We start from the raw sequence: 24,534 nt of genomic DNA on the forward strand, positions 1-24,534 counted from the left end.
AAGATTAGATATCAAGAAACAAAATATATGCAGCAACAGTGGTATTGTACACTGTAAACTTCCACTGTATTTGCTGTATTTATTTGTATTTAATGGCCACCATGCTGTTCTTTCTTAGCAGTAAAAACTAATGGCCTAAATTTTGGTATCTGGCTATTATTGTATGCCTTCTCCTCTATATTAACAGAGGAACATTCTGTTATCCTGTACTGTTAGTTGTTTTGCATATCTCAGCATCCAAGTGTAGAAAAGAGGTTCAATGAGTTATGGGGAAGTTCCTGCGATTTCTTTTGTTATGAAAACATGTCTTTTAATGTAACGTAGCACTGCTGGCTGGCGACATTAAACTTGAGGGAACTAGAAATGCAAGTGTGTGTTGTTTTTGTGGGTTCTTCCCCATCTTACTCTGGTTTTCTTGGTTTCAGAGCATTTGAAACCCAGATGACTCGTCTTGAGGCAGAGTTTGTACGACGTGAGGCTCCACCTTCCTACGGGCAGCTTATTGCACAAGGACTTATCCCTCCAGTTGAAGATTTCCCTGTTTACAATGCATCACAAGTAAATAGTTTCATGCTACATTCCAACTATCAGACCCTGGATAGACTGAGTAAATCTGAAGCAAAAATGACAGTGAAATTACTTTAATTTAATGGCTGAGTAAGTTTACTAGTTAGATGGCACTCATGAGTATTTCAAAAGCTAAATGGATACAAATGTTTTACATCAAAATGCAATAAATAGACAGATATCAAACTAAAACAGAAAGGAGACCAACATTTCAAACTGAAAGAACAAAGGAATTTTCATTGTATAGAAAATACAGAAGGGAGTGTCGACATTTGGCTTCTGAAAAATTGGTATATTTTTTATTTAAAAAATGTAAAATTCATTTAAAAAGGCCTGATATATTTTGATACTCTCCTTTGCCTACCTTCCTCTCTCTCTCTCAAATGCATTTCATTCCCTATTGTGATAACGTCAGGACTTGAAACAGCACTTGTGATTATGTAAGCAGAGGAGGGGTTTGAGCCATCAACAGTTATCAAATCCTTCTGGCATTGCTGGTGAGACAGGACTCAGTGGACCAACAGTGTGGTCCACTGTGTCAAATCCTTCCTCTTACTGCGCTGATTGCTGGGTAGGTTAACTGCAAGGGGTGAGAAGAAGTGCTGGAGGAAAGTAGTTTGAGGCAGAGATCTTTGGCTTGATTTCTAAGCAAGAGTTTAAACTTAAATGGTAGCCTTTCCATCTGAGTAGCATGCTAAGACGTTCAGAGGGACAGTTTAGCAGGCAGGACAGTTTTAAATATTTGATGGTGTTCTCCCATGGAAATGTCAAGAAATGACAATTTCTTGATTCTGTTTTGTAGGCCTCTGTGCTGCAGAACATCCGAACAGCAATGAGGAGACAGATGAGACGTCACTCATCGAGACGGAATTCATCTCGGAGACGCTTGGGCAGGCTCTGGAACAGACTGTTCCACAGGCCACGAGTGAGAGGGCAGATCCCACTATTAACACCTGCGCACGCTTCCCAAACCATACTGGGAGATGGAGTTATCAATCACACAGAAGGGAATATCCAGACTCCCTCACCTTCTCCTGAGGGACCTAGTTCAGAGGCAGAGACCTATGGCCAGGCTAGAGGGCCACAAGAAGCTGGAAGTAGCAGTTTGCAGCTAGAGACGGAAGCCACAGAGCCATCCCCCTCTACTGTTTTATCTAATACTTGCCCAACTGCACATACAGAGCCTGAAACAGGCCACAGTGACAAATCTTCAGGTGCGGAGGAGCCCTCTAGCACTGAGCTTAAACAAACCAAGACAGTGGAGTCAGGAAAGGCTTTCAGAGACCCTTTGTCCGAAAGTGTTACAGAAACACTCTGTGGAGGATTGGTATCCAGAAGGACTGTCGCAGAGAACAGTAATTTAAATAGGAGTCATCCCCTGAGCGAAGAGCCATGTAGTTTACCCTTCAAAAAGTGGGAGTCCACTTACTCAGACAGCTGTATGAATGTTTGTGTTCAGGTGGATGGACAGCAGCGATGTTGCCCTCATTCCTATCGGGAAGAGCCTTTGGGTATTCACGCAGCTTGTTGCCGTTCTGTGGAAGTGCCAATGCTAGATTCCTCTGCTCCCCTTTCAGAAATCAGTACCAGTGATGATGAGTCATTGCTGGTTTGCTAATGACATTTTGTTTTGGCCTTGTAGATTTTGTAACTTTAAAATGTACATTGCAGTGCAGACTGATTGTAACCGAACCATCCGTGCTGTCAGCATTGTCTGTCAGAACCAATGTGCTTTTTTCCCAGAACACCTATGACAAGACTGTGGGACAAATTTTGGCATTGTTCATATGCCTGAAACTTCAGTGGGGTAAAAACTAGGCCAATGTATGTGATTTTCTGAATGAAAATCTACTGTCACAATTTGGGAGTATTTCCCTCCTCCTTTGTTTGTTCTGTGCATTTATTCACTTTCACCTTGCAATCAGGGAATTTGAGTTTATTTCATTTAAAGTCGCTATTGACATTAATGTGTTAGAGAGAAATCAAGTGGCAATCTAGGCTTTAGTCACAGGGAATTACAGCTGTCAGTGTTCAGCTAGAAATAGCAAATTATTGCCTTTTTAGATTGTTTTAATTAAAATATTTATAGAGCCCCAAAGTATATCTTAGTAGAAAATCAAAACCCCTATAGCTCCTCTTTTTTTTTATCTGAAAATTACCATCTTTTTCTCCACTCCCTTCAGAAGTATTGTTGGCCATAGATATCCAGAAGCATCCATTGCAACCAAAGTTTCTGTATTCTGCATACAGAGAAGAATCAGGTTTCTTATCTGCTATGAGCTTGTAATGATAAATACGTCATGTTAACTGTAACTGGAGTGCACTGAGCCCTGTTTGCAGCAACACATTATATTATCATATGTTGTATTATATTGTTTTATTTCTTCTCTTTTTTCAGGGTCTAGTGCTATCTTATGGCATGATCTGGAGAGGTAGTGAGCACTTCCAGCTCTCACTGACTACAGTGGGAGTTGCTGAGTACTTGATATCTTTCAGAGTAAGGCTTTTAAATGTGCATTGGTGTAAAATCTGATATCCAAGGCTAGGTCTACACTAGCTGTGGAAGATCGAATGCCTAGGTTTGATCTTCTGGGGTGCCATTTTGTGCATGTGCGAAATGGTGTGTTCCAGGATCAGTGTTGAACCCAGAACTCCTTGCAAGCCACAACGACTAAGAAATGTTGGTGGGAAGAGTGCTCCTGTCAACATTCTGCAGTGAACACAGGGACCAATGTCGACATCTGCAAAATGGATTTTAGGTACCCAATTGTTGTACGTAAAATTGTGCAGCAGCCTTCGACATTCACAGTAAGTGTAGACGTATCCCAAGCTACTGGCCTAAATGCAAATAACTCCATTAGTGGGTTCTTAAATGGTCTGTTCATTCTTTGTTGTACTTCTAAATATGTGATAATTGAAAAGATCAGCGCCATTTCAAAACTGAAAATGTGCAGATTTTTAAGTACTTTGGGCAGACCCCAGTGCCTTTTGCTTCTTAAAATTGAATGACAAACAGGGAAGTTATTTAACTGTGAAATGTGGTGATATTGGTTAGGTTGGAATGACCCATTACCGAACAACAGAAATTATCTGGTGAAATCCTGGCTCTGTTAAAGTGAATGGGAGCTCTACTGTGTTTTAGTGTACAGCTTGTACTTTAATTTTCCTCTCACAAAGAAGGACATCGTTTTAAAAAAACGCTGTCAGCAATTTTTTTTAGAATGGCAAAACTAAGTTAATGTTGCCACGCCTTTGCAGGGAAGCAGGTGCAGGATGGGCAGGATCTCAGTATTGTGAGGCCTGCCTACTACTGTAGGAGAGCTTCCAGTTAGGAAGTGAATAATTATTGAGTGTCAACTCTAGATTATGCTGACAGAATTATTAGTTGATCTTCTGTTAAAACTACACAGGAGTTTAACCTGGGCTGTACAATCCAAATTGTGTCTAGCACCTATCTTTTTGTTGAATGTGATGAGAGATGAGCCTGTGCAGTGAGGAGTAAAATGACATCTGAGTGTCAAGATGTTTATCGTTTTAATGGGCTATATTCTGTACTTGATGTTTCTACAGAACTCCTAGCGGGAGTTCCAGCCAAGCAATGAGATCAGGACTAGCCCACTGTGCTTTTGGGTTGGCTTTGCCAAATCATAATATGAAAGAGCATTGATGTACTTTACTTTTTCTGACACAAATTACTTTTATATTGTGTTGTTCAGAAGCAGAAAGAAGCAGAAGATTCAAACTGATAAGAACATTGGGGAGGTGAAGGTTTGGGTCAAAGTGCATACCAGTGAAGTGTCATAGTTACATGAAATGAAAAATAAAAACACTGATTGGTCAGTTATTGCCTTCTACGTGTTTGTGTGGTCAGAAATCATTTAGCTAAGCAGAAGGGTAGTTTTCAGAATATTTTGCTTTTCTAGCATTTGTAAGCATTTTAGGTACGTTCCACCTTTTAAAAGTCATGTACTGTAGTCATTAATCTGCCAGGGTTGTTTGTGTCCAAGACTACGGTGTTTAGTGTCTCTTTTGTCTACAAGTAGTTTTAAGTACATAGAACTGTATGTGTAAAGTAGTAAACTTAGTTGGATGGAAAAAATTACATTTCAGGGTAAATACTGTGCAGACACAAAGAACCTTATAAATGTATATTTAATTCTGTCACCGAAACACAATTTCTTTGTATAATAAAATAATTTTGCTCCTACTATGCCTTAAATTATATTATCACTATTGCAATGTTGTTCTTAGAATTTAAGTTGAATATGAGCTTCAATGATGATCTTTTTATACAGCAGTGCACAAATAGTAATACCATCCTTTAGTTTAAAGATGTAACTTCAAATTTCTTAGTATCACTATCATAATATTTTGCGTTCTGTTGACGATACAAATTAATAACTAAATGGTAATTTAAACAAAATCTGTTTTTATTTTTTCCTTGTATATTTAGGTATCACAACTTCATTTATAAAGTTCTAGGAAATTGAAAAATTGAAGCTGTAATGAAGTTTACAAATGTCATCATCTAGGAAATGTTCAGCTTCCTCTGTATGGAACTTATAGCCCATTATTACTAAAATACACAGGCTGTTTTATTTTTTTTTTGAGAAGCACATAAATTTTTTGTAGTCTGCAATAAAATGATTTTTTCGGTCTAGTATATTGCTTAAAGCACAGAATCCCTAACTCTTGTTAAACACTTTGTAGAACAAATCTGCTTTGTTTTGTAAGTATAGATGAGTTGTGCATCACTGTGTCGTGGATTGCAGGGACTTCATAGAAAATATGAGGCTTGCCTCACTAGAGACCTAGGATTTTCCCAGCTTTTAATTTTTTTTCCCTCAAAGAAACCTTCGTTTTAATAAAATTGCATGTTTGTAAAGGTTTAAAAATAGTTGGAAAAACTAACTGAGACAAATGTAAAGGAAAAATGAAAAAACTTTTATTTTTTCTATTTCAGGTAAGGAAAAATATCATCACATCAATGGCTACATAAGCCGAAATTAATAAATCATTAAAATTGTTCCAATACTTATTTTTATGTTAATCTCACAGTGCACTTCTTGGGATCGTTGAAGTTTTTGAATGAAATTTGGAAATATTTCAACTTTTTTTCTTTTTCAATAAAAATCATGTCTGGGGTATTTAACTCTCTTTAACCACAATTATTAACAAGAGTGGTTTAGACATTACAGAAAAAACTGAACTCCAAATGTTCATCTCTCTTGCTGCTGCTAAAACAGTGGAAGTCAGAGTGTCTAAACTGTCTGACATCTGTCAGTTTGTACTACAGTTCTCTAACTGTAATTTAGTTGTGTAATTACCTTCTTGGGCAATTTTTATATAAATCTCTCGCTGCTGCAATGTTTTGCTTATGTTTGTATTTACTCTATGAAATATTCTGAAACTTTACCATACTTTATCATGTTTGTTTTAATTTGAACATCTAGTGCCAAATTGTCAAAGCGACTTGAAATATACACCCATAATTCCATGTGCTACCCATCATGGCATTTGCAAATTAAATATACTCACATTTGCAGTTACCCTCCCTCTTTGCTTGTCTGTTTGCTTGTTTTAGTGTACAAATGCTATGTGTATGTGCATGTGTGTATATATTCAGTGGGCCTCCAAAATGTCATGTTTGCTCCTTTGGAGGCACATCTGAAGATTTTGTCCTTTAATGCTTAAAGTTGTGATGTCAGTCACTCTTCTCAAATGAGTGAAAATGTATTGGTAGTACTGTGAACAAATGGCTTTAAAAGGCATACATTTACCCAAAATAGCTATTAACTGAGGAGTAACTTGTTCTAAGCCTTGTTCCATCTGAAAACAGCTTTCTTGGGCTCCTGGATCTCTGAGCATCTTCATTCTTCATGTCTACAGGGGATATACAAAATTGCTTTGGTGAAAGTTCCCTCTCTCTAGTGATCAGTGCGTGGTTCTGCCCTGCCTGCTTTTCAATTGATAATAGAGGGTTTATATTAAGCATTCTTGATGCTGTTAGGAACCAACAACCCAGCTTCAAATACTGCCATTGTTGGAAGGAGAATTGGATGAATTTTGTTGTCAAGACCTTTCCTCAGTCAAAATGAGTGGGGTGAGCATGACTTATCCCCAAGCAAATCTTCAGGACTACAAATCTTCAAAAGTAATTTACAATAAAGTGCTGAAACAGCTATAACTGTAGTGGCACAGACAGTGGGATTGTAACTCATACACTGCTGTGAGGCTGAGATGAATATAGCCCATAGAGTGCATATGGAGTTGTAAAAAACCTTTATACACCACACACTCATAGCAAAACTCATTGGTAGCCTCTGCAGCAGAATGTAGGTGTGAGATGGCAAATCAGGGAACCGTTGCTGATCCAAGAGTTTTGGGTTCCATGTGACACAGGATTTTAATCTTCCAAGCTGCAGTTGGTATTTTTAATCTGTGCAAACGGATAGATGCTTGAAATAAAATGCTGACCTTGTCCTCATGACCTCAGTTCCATAGATAGCAAAAATAATTAGAATATTTGTTTTGTTAGTCTATTGTTAATTTACCAAATTCTATTCAACTCTCCCGTCCCTTCTTTAGGTCCTGGCTTTGGTGTTCTTGGCTGAAAGGATTGAACAGACACACAGAAATTTGCAAATGATAAGAGCGAGTGGTTAAAAATAAGCTTATCCCAGTGTGGTGTTTTGTCTTTCATACCTTATTTCTTCTCTGCTGAGTTTCCTTTTCTGGTAGAGCTGCTTCCTTAGGAGATCAGAATAAATGGAACTGTGGCAATTTAGTCATTACTCCCTGTTCTTTCCATTGACTCTCGAAAGAGGACTCCTTCAGCTTCCCTTGTTCATGTCAGTGGCGCAGAAGCAACAGTTAGGGATGTAAAATCCCGTTTAATTGGTTAACCAGCTAAATGTTAGGGTTAACCCAGTAAACGGGTGTGAGGGACAGTTCCCTGGCCACAACAGGGACTGCTCTGGCCAGGCAGAAGTGTCCCTGTCTGCGGCAGCCCTGGGTGTGCCATGAGCTGAGGCTCTCCAGCCAGGCTGAGGTATGTATTTCAGCGCTTCATTAGTAAACTTCGAAATGGCCATTTTTCATGGCCATTTTGAAGTTTGGGGCTAGTGTAGGCATGGCCTATAGGTGCTACCTCCATCCACAATTTTTTCTGCTTCTGAAATACCTGGTGGTGGTATGTGGGATTTTTAAGGAATGAGAAGAGAAGGGAAACAAGGGTGAATTTGGTTGGCCGCTGGTAATTGAGTCCATCAGATCATTATAATGTATATTTATACTATAACATCAGTTGAATATCTTTGAACACATCAATCAATCAACCCCCTAAATTTCTCTAAAGGTAGTAAGTTAAAATTTTACATGCTCTTTTTTTTATATATCTGTGGAGCAGATTACCTAATTGCTGTGTGTTTTCCTTTAAACACTTCAATATTTAACATTAAAAACAGTGCTTACAGCTCATTGTTACACATAGCCATACAATAACACACAGGTATGTGTAACTAGCAGATGATACAAAGGAGCTGGAAAGCAAACACATTTCATATTCAAGGTCACATCTAGCTGTAGACAACACGGAGTGAAAAATACCTTGAATGTGTCCTCTGAAAAATATTTCTGAGTGCAGTACTTATTTTGCCAAAGGTAATTTATGGATCATGCTGCTTTGTGAGATTTAAGGCAGACTCAAAATAAGCACCCCTCTCCCCATCCAAAAAGGGGTTGTGTAGCTGGTAAACTCTCCCAACATTATCCTCAAGGCAATGGACAATATGCTTCTTTTGCAAAATGGAATTTATTGGAAATATCAAAGTGGTAAATATTTATAAAGAAAATACATGTAAGAGCTGACCGCTTACCAGCAAGCTAGCCGTGTCTTAGGCTATAGCTACACTAGCGCATTTTGCTGACAAAACCCCAAGTTTTGTTGATAAATCTGATAAACAGCCACACACAAAATGCATTTTGTCAAGTTTGTTAGCAAAACTCAGCACTTTTGCAGGCAGTGTTCTGTCTCTGAGCCGTGAGGCATAACACTGCTCATCTGTCAACAAAAATGTGGTGTGGATGCTCTGGGTGGGGGCTTCTCTCAACAGCAGGGCTTCCAAAACAATAGGTGGCCCTGTCTGTTGTGCTTCCAGGTGCCTGTTTTGTCCAGAGAGCAGCTGGCCAGTCCAGCTGCTCTGTTGACAGAGGGAAGCACACTTTACTTAGATTGGCTGTGGAGTGTGGCCGCACTCTGTCAACAGAATCTTTGTTGGGAAATCTCTTCTGACAGTGACTTCTGTCGACAGAGCGCTGTAGCATAACCGTAGCCTTAGAGTGACAAGTGTTCAGAAGAGCATCAGGATGGCACGTTATATAGTGTGAACGATTTGTGCTGAATAATTTTCTCGGTTGAACCTCTGCACAGAATGGTCTGTGGACTAGTATAGATCCCTAGTTGTGCCCCAGCAATGTAGCTTTTTAAAAGGAGTGTCAAGAGCACCCCAGAGAACGAATTTGTAGTTCAGGTAGCCACAGTTCTCTCCCTTCTTTTCCCTATTCCAGAAAAGTAATAATCTGCTGGTCTGTATTTAACCCCTTGCCCATCCCTCACCCCACACACCTCACAGTAGCTGGGTGGCAGAGGAGAGAGGCAAGGCTCCATCTATTCATTGCCCTCCCTCCCCCCGCCATATTGCCTGCACTGTGTAGCAGAATCCAAGGTCCTGCTAGCCTGGGCAGTTGCATAGTGGGTGGGGGAAGCAGAGATGGGAATGAGAGGCCTTTGCCCTTTAAGCTGTATAGTCCTGAATTTGGCTATCCCTAAACTATTTGCCAGCTGAAACATCTGTCTGCCCTTGGTTCAAAGGAGAATTTTTACTGGTGCCTCAGGTGTGAAAGAAAACCACAGGGAAAAAGTGCTGGAGAGGCATAGCAGTGTGTGGTGCACGTTACCAAGTGAACGCTTAGCAACCTAACAGGGATAATAGCACTGTGCAATGCTGAGCAAATGACATTTGCATGTATTAGCTGAAAGAGGTTAGATAACAAGACTAAAAAGCTCGAGAAACAGAAGGTAGCTATGACTCTCTTAAGGTAGCCTCAGAGCCAAATGCAACCCTGAATTCATTGGGCACCAGTCTACTGCCTTCAACAGAGGTACGCTCTTAAGAGGGCTGGATTTGACATTGGCGTTTTAGCACTGTAAAATGTCTTAAAACTTCAATGTGGAGGATGAAGTGGGGCCTGTGAAGTTTAGTCACCTGCTGTATTGTGATCAGAAGTTGAGGTAACAGGCATGGTTCAGTGATATCCCCACACTTTGGGAGCCTTGTTTCTATTGGAAGTAAATTAAAGCCTTGTTTACTAAGTGTTCTCAACTGGACTTGTAATTTAGTCAGATTTTTCTACTCATGGAAAATGATGGTCGCGGCACAATCTGTTGTAAGCACAAATATACATCTCCTTAATTTATGGCGGCACATGTTTATTTTTCACCTCCAAATTCAGCCTTGGGGTGTCTGTGCAGGAGGGGAGACTGCAGCTTGCGTAGGAGCACCCAACAAATTTTATTTGAGCCAACTAACTACAATAGCAGAATGGCTGCAAGGCCACAGGGCCAAGCACCCAAGAACAGTTATGCCCAGGCCCTGGATAGGTGCTTGGATGACTACTCCTGTTGGGACCACTTCTGTTGGGATGGTGCCAGGGTGGATAAAAATGGATTTTAAAAAATCATTTTTTTCCACAAAGTTTAAATTGAATGATTTGGGTCAATCAGGCCTATTTAAAATCAAATTAGAAATTGACAATCTTTTTAAGGCCTACATTTATTACAAATCTATAAAAATAATTTACAGTAAAAACAAAAATGGTGTTGAGCAGTACAGGTTGGCTGCCAAGTTTAAAAAAAAGGTTACTGGCTGTACATCTGGAACACAAGTTTGTTAATGTGACAAACCAGCTTTTGATAGCAGTAGCCTATGTTGCGGATAGAGGAAATATTTTCTTCCTTTCAGTTTAATCCTCTAATTCATTTACAATTAAGGAACTAATTTGGAGCTGAAAATAGCAGAAACATTTCTTTCTTCTTCCAAGCTATGAATAATAAAAATTAGATACAACAATGAGATCTACTGGTTCCATAATTTGGAAGCATACAATGACTGAAAACAATCAATTCATGAATGACAGATAATTACTTTGTTGAATAAAGCAGTTTTAAATTGAAAAAATATTTGATACTTTTTTCTCATGTATTCAGCATTTTAAGGTAATTTATTTAATGAAAATAAATGCTGTTTTTGCACATTTAATTGAATCTGAATTTCCATCCAAATAGTGCTTGACACAAATCACAAATGAAAAAAATTGATAACAAATTTAAAAATTAAGATTCTGAATAAGTGTAAGTTAAGTGCATAATTCCATACAGGCATAGTGTATCCGCCTAATGAGCAATAAGAAGTTGAAAATTTAGCATGAAGGCTATATATTTAGTTCCAAAGCCACATTTTTTAATGGTTATCAACTAATGAGACCCAAGCTTTCCCTAAGTTCCTTGTTAAAAATGCAAAACATCATTAAAGTCAGTTATTTAAATCTCGGTTTCTTGTGTGTTGATTTGAAAGCATGATTAAAACTGGTGATTTAGATTGCTTTGATTAAAATCAGTGCATCCTTGGGTGGGGCAGTGACTTCTAACCATGTTCTATTTAGTGCAACTCACTCTGATGTGGAGCAACTGATACTTTCTCTGGGTTTACCAGATAAACTGCTGTTTGGAGACCACAAGGGGTTTGCTTTGAGTGTCACGTTTAGTTAAATGAAGGAGTTACATAGAGCAAGATCAGTACAGCAGTTTAGGGCCCTATTCAGTGATAAATATCTGCTTTAGAGCCAGGTCACCAACAGAGAGAGGGAATTTCACAGATTTTATAGGTAGATTCTACACCCAATGCAAGGGTATGTCCATACTTACTGCAGGCTTGACACACTGTGATTGATCCACCGGCATTTGATTTTGCGCTGTCAGAGAAGATGTGGCAAAAGCGATCTCTCTGAGCTTGGCCATCATCCCTGGTACTCCATACTGCCACATGGAGTAAGGGATGTGAGCGCGAGCTCAAAGAGCCTTGATTTGCACCAGGGAATAATGTTGATCCTGATACATCAGTTCTAGTTATGCTAAAGGTGTGGGTAAAATTGCATATCTGGGATCGACTTTGATCCCTAGTGTAGACCAGACCCAAGAGAACAAATGAGAAATACATTTTTGTTGCTGTGTATTGACAGCAATTCAAAAACCTGCAGGATTTTGATTCACTAACACTCATGAGCTTTGCTTGGCTTTTGTGGTTTGGTGTAGGGAGTCAGATTTATGTTTACACCATGAAGTACATTTATACCAAAGGAAATGGCAATGAATGAGGACTAATCCTTATGCTTTACAATATCTAGGTCCCCTTGATGTCTCAGATGAATGAGAGTGTGTGTTTGTGTTGTTTTGCAATTAAATGCACAATTTAGCTTGGATGATGACCTTTTGATCATTTTTGTTAAGATATTGTGTATAGCCTTGAAATATTCCAACATGAATGGACTGTAATTTCAACTTTGTAACTTGCCAATGCTTTTGTTCAGCCTGAGAACAGAGTGGTGAAAGCACGGTATCCTTCTGTGACTCTCTTAGCTTTACTCTATTGAGGTAATTGAATGTGTAAACTCTCATAATTTGTGTTTTACGTAGAACAAAGAGTAAATTCCTTTGTCACATTCATCTTTTCACTGTCTTCCAAGCTGCTACAAAGCTAACTTCAAAGGTTCTCTTCTACTTTATAAAACTTGAAATACTCATGTAACATTTTACTTTATTTCCCTTCTCCAGTTGGATTTTCTGGATGCTGGATGTTACAAGGGCTGTAAACAGCAGCAGAAACATTTTTCTACAGTCATTATGACATCATAATCACCAATCTTAAAACATAAGAGACTGAATCCATTTAAAAATTTTGTTGTAATACCACACTGGCATTTTCATTAAGTAAATACAAATGGTTCTATTTCTCAGCTTTGAATAGCCCCATAATTCTGAGGTAGACTATCCAACTCTAAAAAATGTTTCTATTGAGGTTTAAGTGGTGCATAATTCTCTCTGTGTTCATGGCATTCTTTTTGACAACTGAAAAATTAATATGGCTTATTTGGATTTATATGTCAAGTAAAGGAAAATTAACATTGTCAATAAAGAGAATATGTCTAGGAACGACTACAGCAGAAAGGGATCTAGGGATTATAGTGGACCACAAGCTAAATATGAGTCAACAGTGTGATGCTGTTGCAAAAAAAGCAAACATGATTCTGGGATGCATTAACAGGTGTGTTGTGAACAAGACACGAGAAGTCATTCTTCCGCTCTACTCTGCGCTGGTTAGGCCTCAGCTGGACTATTGTGTCCAGTTCTGGGCACCGCAGTTCAAAAAAGATGTGGAGAAACTAGAGAGGGTCTAGAGAAGAGCAACAAGAATGATTAAAGGTCTAGAGAATGTGACCTATGAAAAAAGGTTGAAAGAATTGGGCTTGTTTAGTTTGGAAAAGAGAAAATTGTGGGGAGACATGATGGCGGTTTTCAGGTATCTAAAAGGGAGTCATTAGGATGAAGGAGAAAACTTGTTCTTCTTGGCCTCTGAGGATAGAATAAGAGGCAATGGGCTTAAACTGCAGCAAGAGAGGTTCAGGTTGGACATTAGGAAAAAGTTCCTAACTGTCAGGGCGGTCAAAGAGTGGAATAAATTGCCAAGGGAGGTTGTGGAATCTCCATCGCTGGAGATATTTAAGAACAGGTTAGATAGACATCTATCAGGGATGGTTTAGATAGTACTTGGCCCTGCCATTGGGGCAGGGGGCTGGACTCCATAGCCTCTCGAGGTCCCTTCCAGTCCTAGTGTTCTATGATTCTATGATTGATAAAAATATGGCAGAGAGAAGAGATCTAGCAATGTTTTAGTTAGGCTAGCAAATACCTTGGGATTATAGTCATCCTGAACGCTACTGACTTCATACGTCAGCTTCTCTTTTGGACACTATTCACTCTGTTCTATCAAACACTAAAACATTCTGGATATGATTTTTTTTTGTATGAAATTGGCTCCATTTTTGTAGCTTTCTCCTTCCATTTTAAATACTATGGTAATAAAAGTTTGGCTGACTAAGCTGATAATCTGCTTTAAAATGATGACAATTAAATTTGGACTAATATGCCATTTTCTACTCTCTTTGAGAATGCTACTACAGTGGTGGATCAATCTAATAATACCTGGGACAGAAGTCTGAGTAATCAAACTTGTGAGATAATTTCCTTCACTTGTTTAAAAAGATGATAAAGTTCATTTTAAATTATTAGAACTTAATATTTTGAAGCATGAAATCATCTTGCTGGTTGTGCCTGTTGATTTTGACAATCAAATATTATATAAATGAGAAACTAACTTGAATATGTGTTTTAAAATATACTTTTGTTGAGAACATGCTGAAACAACTTTCATATTATGCAATTTATAGATAAAAGTGGGCCCAAAAATAAACCTTGAATCCAAAACATCTCTAAATTCAAACTCCTAATTTTAATCCCTGAGGACTCTTATTTTTAATGTATGAAAACATCATAATCAGGACAATCAGGAAGGATTTTAGGCAAAAACAATTAACAAGTGTGAGGCAATTGGTCCTTTAATTCTGATTTTCATTTCCTTAAACAAACAAATGAACAATCAAAGTCAAACCATGGCAACCGTTTCAATACAATCTTATTATTTGTGCCTTTCTCATAATACCACAGGCTTGTTGCTGAAGAATTCTGCATAGCCTCAACTCCACTTCACTTTTATAGCTTCATTGTTGGGGGGGATATAAACTATTGTTGATACTAAACTCTATACAAATAATTTACTGAGTAGCTAGTAGTATTGGCTGGGGAAGGAATCTTCTCTGAAATTGTCAATGAGAATGAATTTTAATCTAAAGAACATAAAAAACTTGGTCATGAAAGCCTTGACAGGCAAAGGTAAGTCATATATAAGTCTGGCAAACCAATATACATTTGTTTTCTTCAGTATAGTGATGGATGTCCATCCTTTATGTATGCAACTTTAATTTGCGAAGCTACATACTCATCCAATTATTTAAATGTGGAATTTCTCTAGCGTTTATATAAAAACACACACTTCCTCTCTTTAGCTATATGTATATTAATAATCTCTTGCTTAACCACTGCATACAAAACGAGGAGGGTATATTGTGCTTCCTTTTTAGATGGATATATACCCTCTGGGTATATATATTTGAAATAAAAATACATTCTAAATGTTAAACTCTGGTGGAAGAGGCTTTCCTTGTACTTGGCTTATAGTTTTTTTTGGGTTCAATGTATTTGTAGAGTAGTTCTATTGTACTGGACCAATTGAATCCTTAATTTTTGTACCAAGGCCTATAAAATACAGTAAATCATGATACCTGCAAATTAAAATTGATATGGCTAAGTTTAAAAGTAGTAAATATGATCTTCTATATTTCTAAAAGTTACAACAAAGTAGTAGGTACTGAAATATTGCTTATAGCTATTCTGTGATTTTGCATTTTCAAAAGATTCTTTGGTATGAAAATGGTCACATTTTTACATTTGCAACCATCATAACTTCACCAAACAAGCCTCAACTAGAACGCTAAGTATCAGTTTGTTACAGCTATAGACATGCCAAGGCACCTTCTAAGGGGCATCCAGGATAAAATAATTAAGAACAGTTTCTTCATTGAACATGGATGAAATATGGCGTTTGTCTTCAAAGGCAAGGTGGATTTTTGTGTGAGTGTATTAGGAAAAATAGAAATATGCCAGAATATGTTCCTTTCCTCCCCATTTTCCATTGGAATATATATTAGAAACAGAATTCTTTTTCTTCCCATTTAAAAGTAGAACTGCACTGTCTGGCATAAGTGCCTTGTTATTGTAAACTATTTTTTGCTATGTTGTTGTAGCCGTGTTGGTCCGTGGGTCAGAGCAACAGTGTAGGTGAAGTAACACCTTTTATTAAGCCGCCTTCTATTGGGGATGGAGAGAAGATTTTGAACTATACTGAGCTCTTAACCCCTGATGGGTCCATTTGTGTCAACTACTTATGCTAAACATTCAGTTCCCCGGTGTATTTAGTTGTGACTCTCAGGATAGGTCTGCACTGCACTTTCCTCATTAAAACTTCTTCCGTCAGAGGTGTGAAAAAAAAATCCCCCTGAACAAAGCAAGTTTCAATGATGGACAGTGCTCTGTTGGCAGGAGAGGCTCTTGCTGCAACAAAGCTGTCGCCTCTTGTCAGGACTGGTTTTATTTTGTCGTCCGGAGAGCGCTCTCCTCCTCTTGACAAAGAGCCACTACACGGCTTTCCATTCAGTGGTGCAGCTCCAGTGGCATAGCCATGCAATGAATAAATAGTCAGCGTACCTTTTCCAATGCCTATCTGTGCTGTCTGGCCTTGCTTACATGAGCGTCCGACCAGTTACATCACTCTGTGCAAGGGACAACATGTGATGGGGAGCGGGCAACAATGGGTCGGGGAGAAGATGGTGCCTGAAGCGCCTCCCCTCCCATCCCTGGCTGCACTCACCATCAGAAGTGAGATGAAGTGGAACAAGACTGCCTTAGCTGCTTTGCTGTCCTGGTGCGCTGCTCTGGGAGAGGGGAACAGACGGCCCCGCACTCCCTGGCGGGAAGCAGAGTGACACAGCCAGGGGAGCCAAGTGAGCTGGTGCCTCTTTGTTCCACTGCTTCTGTTGCCACAGGTAAGAGAGAGAGAGAGAGGGTGTGGGTGGAGGGGAGACCGATCCCTGCTGCTAGCTCCAGCCCCGCTGCGGTCCTGCTAGCCCACCAGGCCATCTCAGCTGGGGGGAAGAGGCGGTGACATGGTGCAGCAGGGGTGGGGAAGATGCGGGACAGAGGAGGGGAAGGGAGAGGCAGGTCTGAAGCAAAGGGGGTTTGACCCAGCCCTTCCCCAGGCTGGGGATGTCACGTGGGGCCCCCGGGTTCCCACTCATCACTCACCTCTACTCCAAACTCCCTTGTGTGGCTACCATATAAGTGATGCTGGCTTGGCTTAAATCATTTCCCAAGTAACAAGATACACCACTGCTCTGCCCCGCCTCCCAATGCCGCTTTTAACGCTACAGTCATTCTGCTACCATAGTTCATTGGGCGAGAAGGAGGTTCTCGTACAACCATCACTTTTAAATTCACTCCTTAGGTTATACTGAAATTTTTCGATGTAGATGAGGACTGAGATAGATAGCCTGTCTTAGAAACACCAGTGATTACTAAATGCTTGGTCTATTGGCATTTCTTTGTTAAAGTAGTACATCTAGGCTATGGCTACACTAGAAGCATCTGTCGACAGACGTTTCCGTCGGAAGAGATTTTCCAACAAAATGTTGGCAAAGTGCAGCCATACTCTACAGCGGATGGAAAGAGCCATCCACTCTGTCAACAGAGTGGCTTGACTACCCAGCCGCTTTCTTGACAAAACAGCCAAGCAGAAGCACAGCAGACAGGGCTGCCCAGTGTGCTGTCGACAGAGGGCCCCCTAGAACATCCACACAGCTTTTTTGTCAACAGAATCTTGTTGATGAAGACGTTCTTCCTCATGTGGGAGAGACAGAAAATTGTCAGTGGAAGAGGTGAGTTTTGTCAACAGGCTGTCGACAAGACACACTTTGTGTGTAGACGTACAGCGAGTTTTGTCGACAAAACTCTGGTTTTGTCCAAAAAAACAAAACAAAACACCCCACCTCACTAGTATAGTTGCAGCCCAAATGTACAGACGTACAGATAGTGGTATCAAAACAAAAAGCAGTTGTTTTGATAGTGTATAGACTAGCATGGCTTCCTCTCTGTTATAGATAGTGGTGTTTGAGGTGGATAATTCTGTTTCACACAAATACTGCTTGCCATTCTTGTTTGAAGAAAAAGTTTCTGCTATAACAAATGACTAACCAAGGTTAAAACCAGTTTAAATACTTCTTTTAAATCTGAAAGCTTCTCTTTCACCAAAGAAGTTGGTCTAACAAAAGATATTATCTCGCTCCTCTTTTCGGCAGGTTATTGAAATAACAGCTATTCAGACTTCCTAATACAAACCCCAACTCCTTGTTTGCAAAACTGCATGAAGGCTGAATTTACTTTGGATCGTATCACAATTTGCACAGTTTCTTTACATAACTGCATGATGACAAAAATGATCCAATACAGTGCAGAAGTTAGGTACGCGTTGTACGTAAATACGCTGGATAAGCTCTTCTGGTATGTCCACATTGCAAAGAAAATCCTGCAGTTGGTCTGTGCCAGCTGATGTGGTCTCACAGGCTCAGGCTATGTGGCTGTGTTACTGCTGTGTACAACTTTTGGGCTCTGGTGGGAATCTGGGCTCTGGCCTGTCCATGGAGATGTTGTCAGAGACCAAGCTGCAGCCTGAGCCTGGAAGTTTACACAGCAATGAAGCAGCCTCAAAAGTCAGGGTGAAGTCCCACACACTAGAGTGGATTTTTCTTTGCTGCATAGCTGTACCCTTACTGTGCTCTTTAAACAATTGCCACAATTTTAATACCCAGACTGGCAAATACATAGGCTTGGGTGCACTGTGCTCTGAGGGGTAAAGTAATTCACATGCATTAGTGTTCACACAACTGATATTTTTAGATTGTAATTGAGACCTACATGGGTAATATGGGACCTGATCCTGTGCCAGTGAAGTCAATTGGTGTTCTATCACTGACTCCAGTGGGAGCAGGAAAGAGTTGGACCATAAACTTCCATTAACTTTCCCCATTTTGTTTTCATTATTAGAAAGGAGCCCCAATCTTGACATTTCCAGAATTAACTAACTGCTTTACAGTACAACTCCCAGGCTACTGGAACTGGAGATCAAGAATTCAGCGTACTGTACCTGCATTGAACTTCCTTGCTGAAATCACCATCAGAAATATATAACCAGCTCCTTATTTTATATTTTTTAAGGAAAAACTAAGAGCTGAGGACTGTTGTAAAGGTGCAGCTCATTTCATGTGCTTCTGTATCCAATTTCTAAAAATGTATACAATTTTTTTCCAAGAAAAACTTTTTGCAAAAATCAACATGTAAACAAAAAGCTACTTCTGTCTCATTGATTGCTTTATGATTTCTTCCAGGACTTTTCACTATTTTTTCAAGGACTTTTCACTTGCGGGTAGCTGAGAATGAGTGAAAGGCAGATCCTCATCTTCTGGAGCTTCCTTCTGAGGGTAGACGACGAAACACAACTTCTGTCCCCAATATGTCATGGACTCTGAAAAACACAAACTTACTTTACAATTAATGTCATGCTTGAGTCTTCTCAATCCATCTCCTATGTGAGCACATATACCCCCAAAGCTCTGCCAGTCCAAGTATGGTAAGGCTTACCCCATCACTGCTCTTTCCGATTTAAAAGATTAATATTTTTGAAAGCATTGAGTCTTGATGAGCTAAGGGACCTAAGGCTGGGTCTGCCTTATCTGGAAGATTGACCTGCTCAGGCTGTGCAAAATCAGGCTATCAGGGGTTGGCAGTGGATCCCTGTACTCCTCACTGCTGCAGGGAATAAAGGAGGTTCTCCGGTCAACCTTCCTCAATGAGGATGGCCAGGTAAGTTGATGGCTGATAAGTCAATTCTAGCTACGAAACTGCCATAGCTGGAATTGCATATCTGCAATCGATTTACCTGCCTAGTCTAGACCAAGTGTTAAGAAGTTAGGCACGCAGTTCCCACTGACGTTTACAGGCTGGAAGGCTTCTAACCTTTCCAGCTTCCTTTGACCATCCCTGCCTTAAAGAAAATTGATTTTTTTGAAACCTCAAAGACCTTATTCTTGCTAAGATGTATCACCTGTGTGTGGTTGATTTTCATGGACGTAGTAGATCCCAGCTTTCCTGTATTAGGTGTGTAAAATTATTATTCAGCAATGTAGGAATTTTCACTGTACATTGGGATGTATGTTGGTAATGTGCTGCAGGACTGAACACATTCAAAATTGGCACAAAAATAGGGCAGGAAAGGGACAGAGGCAAGGTCTGATTTGTCAAGGCACTAATTTGTTTTAGTTTATTATTTATTTAGCACTTTGAGTGCAATGAAGCTTACTTGCATGCGCAGTGGTACACTCCTGAATAAATACGTTGCTGAGGAGGCCCTACAGAATAAGCAGGCTGGATGAATGGAGGAATGGGCAGTGTCAAAGAGGGGATAGAAAGCATGCACAAGGAGGAGAGCCACAGTAACCTAAATGAACAACCTGCAGCATCAAAAAAAAAACCTGAAATTTCCTGCCTCTTCCCACAGCTGAATATTCACAGTCCTATTGGATGGAGTGTGTCAGATTGGCTCAGCTTACGTCTATGGGACCTGGCATGCAGGGCCCTCCCAAAGAGTGAGGGCGGGACCTGGGACAAGCCCTCACCCCAGTGCCACAGGCGTAGGGCTGGGGGCAATCTGCCCATGCCACAGGCTCTGCCCTGTCCCTGTACTGCTCCCTGACCCCACTCTCTGACTAACTGTGCAGGGATTACCCAGGGCAGGGCTCGTGGTGGCAGAAGTGGAGGCCATTTCCCATTGCCATGGAGCAGTGTGGTTCAGCCGGCAGGGAGGCCATGGCAGAGTGGAGCAGACTGCTGCTTATGCCGTGTGGTGAGTGCAAGGGGCGGGGAAGGCAACCTGCTGCTGCTGCTGACTACCACTCCACCCTTCCCCAGGTAATCCTCCCATCCATAGTATGGCTCAGGCGGCTGCCACAGAGCCCCCAGAAGTGTGGGGCTTGGGGTAGCTGCCCATGTCATCCTGTGGACAGGAGTTATCCCTTGCTGGATACTATTATGAAATATTTCAGTAAGGCTCCTTTCTGAATATTTCCCTGATGTACAAGCTACTGACACCTTTGCTAAATTCCGGAAAGTGTTGTATTAAGGACAGCACTTTTGCACATGGAATGTCAGTTTCTTTGCAGAAAAGAATGGGTAAGCTACACGTGCTAGTCTCCGTTTTACTGACAGGCACATGCTAGCTCCTCCTTTTCACCACTCTTTGTTGAGCCTGACTTTAGCATCCTTACTTCTTATTGAAAAATGAAGTGCTGAAATGGTTGCATGTTGCACAGAAGGAGTTCCTTCTGGGTACAGGTTTAGGGCCTGAAAATTGACAGGTGAATATCAATAGGAAGCTTTTTTCATGCTCGGTTATAAATCTGATGATCTCTCATGCCATATTTACCACATTTCCCTGCTCCTACCTTTCTATTGTGCATCAGCATTAAGCCAGTTCTTTCAGGTGGTCAAGAAATGAAAAAAATTGGGTAAAATGTAAAATTCTGTTCAAAGTGCTCTTCCCAGCTGCTTAATATAATGGTAGTTTTGGTGAATGCCACATGGTCCCTGGTACCCTGTGTGGGTTGGTGTAAATATACACCTCAGAGGTTGAAACAAATTCCTGTACACGAACAGTGAGGCTGAATTAATGAACTGTGATGTTTTCTTACCTGTTAACTTATTTACACACTTTGGTTTATTTCTCCAGTACACACCAAGGAAAAACACAGGCACGCCAGTTAATATGATAATTAGTCCAATTCCACAGACCACTGGCTCAGAATAGAAACTGAAGATCAGTAGAAATGCCCAAAATAGCAGGTAAGTGACTGGAATAAGGAGATTCACCTAAGAATGGAGGGAAGAGAAGAGACATGTACAGAACCATAACGGCCATTCTGCAAGGTGTGCAGGAGGGAGGGCTAGTGGATGGGGCGATGGACTGGCATCTACTTCTAGCTCTGGCAAAACGCAGAGATGTGACCTAGGCTTCATCTCCCAGTGTCTGGGTTTCCTTTCCCATCCTCTGTCTTGTCTGTGTAGACTGTAGCCACTTCTTGGGAGGGGCATATCTCTGGCTATGTGTTTGTACAGAGCCTAACCCTATAGTGCCTGTAGGCATTACCATAATAAACATCATCATTAATAATAAACAGTACTTCAAGGTCTGATAAAGGAGTTGCTGTGGTTGACACAGTCTTTAATAGGAAGACTATAGAGCAAAGACATTCGGCTTAAATATTTTCACCTTGATAGGTCTGAAGATTTTGGGTTTCTTCCAGCGTAACACAATCAGGCCTATAATTGTCACTCCATAGCAGAGGTAGTTAATAAACGACACATAGTTGATTAATGTGTACGTGTCTCCAACAAGCATGATGATAATAGTGGTCAAACACTAAACAAGAGAGAAGTACATTCTTATCTGAGTCTTCACCAGAAAAGCAGCTTAAAAACAATAGCTACAACAGCAAGCAATTAAGTTCCTTTTCTTTACATCCCCTGCTGGGTGTTGCTATTGACTCCTGCAAGTCTGTTTACCACATTAAAAATGTGCCAGAAAAATCAGGATTGAATGGAAGTTCTGGATTTTTGTTTATGTTGAACTCAGGTCCCTATAGATTTATTTATAGGAATCATGGAGAAAGTTCCCTGCAATGCTGCTGCTAATCATAGACATGCAATAATGCCTGTGCATACTTGCAGAACTTTTCTCACTAATAACTTAATTAAATCTGACAAGCACTTGAATCTCAGTATTCCAAGGGGCCTGAAACCAGCCTTTGCATGTGCAGAACTGCAGATACGAGGTTGTCTTTGAAAATGTTATTGGGTCACTAGGATAATCTGATGATCTAGATTGAACAGTGACCAGAGGACACATTGGAAGTGGCCTGATTAGCCCAAAGAATGGGAGTGGAAAAGAGTGATTCAGCTTATGTGTAATTTTCCCCATTTTATCTACTAAAGGACTATGCAGAATTTAATGGCCAAATGTCGAGCTTAAGCCTGTTTTGATGGTTGTGCATGAACCTGAATTGAAACTCCAGTGATGGTGTGCTGCAGGCAGGCAGGCAGAAATGGGCATGATGAATTTGCGACCTGTGCACTCTGACCCTCATCCATGGGACCTTCCAGATTAGCATGAGACGTCAGGGGAGCAAGGCTGGAACTGTAGCTCATCCACCATGAGGGCACCTCTGGCATCCCTGTAGTTGCTGTGTGGTTGAGGAGTTTTCCATTCCTTTTCCTCTCCTGATCACAATACTGGCTGGACTCCCAACATAGCCCCGAACACAAGGGCAGTTTAGAATTTGTGATGCTGTTCAGAAAACAGCAGAACATCTGCAACGTGCATCAGTGAAGAACAGTCATCACCGATTTTAACTAGGTACCAGCTCAGCAATCGCTGTAAAAGGCCTGATCCCATAACTCCTGCTCCCCGTTCAGCATATTACCAGTTTCTGCATTTCCTAGTGTGGAAGGTCAGGCTGGACAGAAGGGGAAGAAGGTGCTGCTGGATGGTGAGACCAATGAAAGTGGCTGGTTTTTAACTGTTGAATCCTATAGGAGCTAAAATGGTGTAATCTCTATTCCCAAGGAGGATCTCTCTGTAACTTCAGTAACTTTACCAAAATCCCTGCCCTGCCTGGCCCCCTCCCTAAATTGAAGCTCGTTCTTGCTTCCTAATGAAGTTAATGGCGTTTTTAATCATGGCTGTCAGAGGGCACAAAATGGATCCTGAGTGCTGCAGGTGTAAATGCACTAGAGAACAGAGCACTCGCTGTGTAAGCCTTTAATGGCTCCATTCCACCATTTCTGTTTTGTGTGTTTTTAAACACCGCTTAACTCTTTGACAGGACTGCTGGCAAAATTAAAGCCATCTCTTACGGGCAAGGATGGATTTCTTGTCGGCAAACATTCTGTGGTTAGTACATTACTTTGTTCCAGGTGACCTGTACGTAGTATAAAGACTAAAAGCTTTTTTTCTTTTTTCCTAGCCAATGGGTCAAGCTGAAAATGACCTAGATCATTAATCTTTTTAGCATTACTATTGTTTAGAAACTGGCAAATGACTAGTGGAAATTTCCATGTAGCAGCTTGCTTATTGGTACTTGTTTTTTTTTGTGAGTAACACTATGTAATGTTAATAGAGTTGGCTTACTGTTTATGGGCCTGATCCAGAGAGGTCCTGGGTGCCCTCACCCCACCTGACGTTAGCCAGAAGTTACAGATGCTCAGCAGATTGCTGAAGGGGACCAGATTAGGTAACGATGCCTTACTAAACTTAGGTTTTTCAAACCTCTTTTGATCACATTTTTGCCTGTTTTGATCCACGTTCATGTGAGTTCTATCATTCACCCATATGCAGTGTTGTTATCATGTAAATGACCTAAGCCTATGAAGTACCACCCACTAAATTCTAGGATCAGGGCACCTGCAGCGCGCAAGGTGGGATCCCCGAACCTCTCAGAATGGGGCTCTGCTCTCTCCTGGGAGCCTTTTCCCTGCTCAGATTCCTGTTCCCATGACTAGCTGGTTTTTGTGGCAACACACCTGAAAGTGAGTGGCTCTCATGTGCCACTTGCACCAGCAAAATACTAGAGACCCCAGCGCCTCCCCACACTGCAGCAGCTAACGCGAGTCCCTGAGGCAGTGGGTTGCATTAACCATTGTGGGTCAGAGCCTGAGGGCCACAGCACCCTCCTCCCCACGCTGCGCTGCCCAGCACTTTCAGCCCTGAGAGACTGCCACAGAATGGGGCCAGAAATGGAGCCCTGGTGGCAGCGCTGCAAAGCAGGGACCCTGTAACCTGCCACGCAGGGCTAGGCAGAGAACCTGGACTCTGCCACAGGGGTCACGTGGCAGCTGGAGCCCAGACTCGGTTGTGGTGGGCCAGGCAGCAGCCCTGAACCTAACCCTGCTGCCAACATTGATTCAGATCCCCACTATGCAGGGCTGGGCAACAGCCTCAACCCCAGAGCAGGTGGCAGCCCTAGAGCCAGGACCCTGCTGTGCTGGCCTGTGGGGCTGGGGAGTAGTCCCAACCC

At 41.0% G+C, this 24,534-nt stretch overlaps 2 protein-coding genes across 4 annotated transcripts in view; one reads left to right on the forward strand and one right to left on the reverse strand.

Moving 5' to 3' along the window:
- The window catches only part of LRP3 (LDL receptor related protein 3), a 38,574-nt gene extending 32,486 nt beyond the window's left edge, over window positions 1-6,088 (forward strand). For all 3 annotated transcript variants that reach the window (XM_075009058.1, XM_075009060.1, XM_075009059.1), the window contains 2 exons: window positions 426-558; window positions 1,370-6,088. In XM_075009058.1, the coding sequence (XP_074865159.1) occupies window positions 426-558; window positions 1,370-2,185 (949 nt within the window). In that variant the 3' untranslated portion in view covers window positions 2,186-6,088. The remainder of the gene's footprint in view (window positions 1-425; window positions 559-1,369) is intronic.
- Window positions 6,089-14,219: 8,131 nt separating this feature from the next.
- The window catches only part of SLC7A10 (solute carrier family 7 member 10), a 93,314-nt gene continuing 82,999 nt past the window's right edge, over window positions 14,220-24,534 (reverse strand). The window contains exons 9-11 of the mRNA XM_075008932.1: window positions 21,732-21,881; window positions 21,154-21,331; window positions 14,220-18,932 (exon numbers count right to left, since the gene is read on the reverse strand). Coding sequence (XP_074865033.1) covers window positions 18,805-18,932; window positions 21,154-21,331; window positions 21,732-21,881 — 456 coding nt within the window. The 3' untranslated portion in view covers window positions 14,220-18,804. The remainder of the gene's footprint in view (window positions 18,933-21,153; window positions 21,332-21,731; window positions 21,882-24,534) is intronic.

This window comes from Carettochelys insculpta, chromosome 14 (genome assembly GCF_033958435.1).
Source record: "Carettochelys insculpta isolate YL-2023 chromosome 14, ASM3395843v1, whole genome shotgun sequence".
Taxonomy (NCBI): domain Eukaryota; kingdom Metazoa; phylum Chordata; order Testudines; family Carettochelyidae; genus Carettochelys; species Carettochelys insculpta.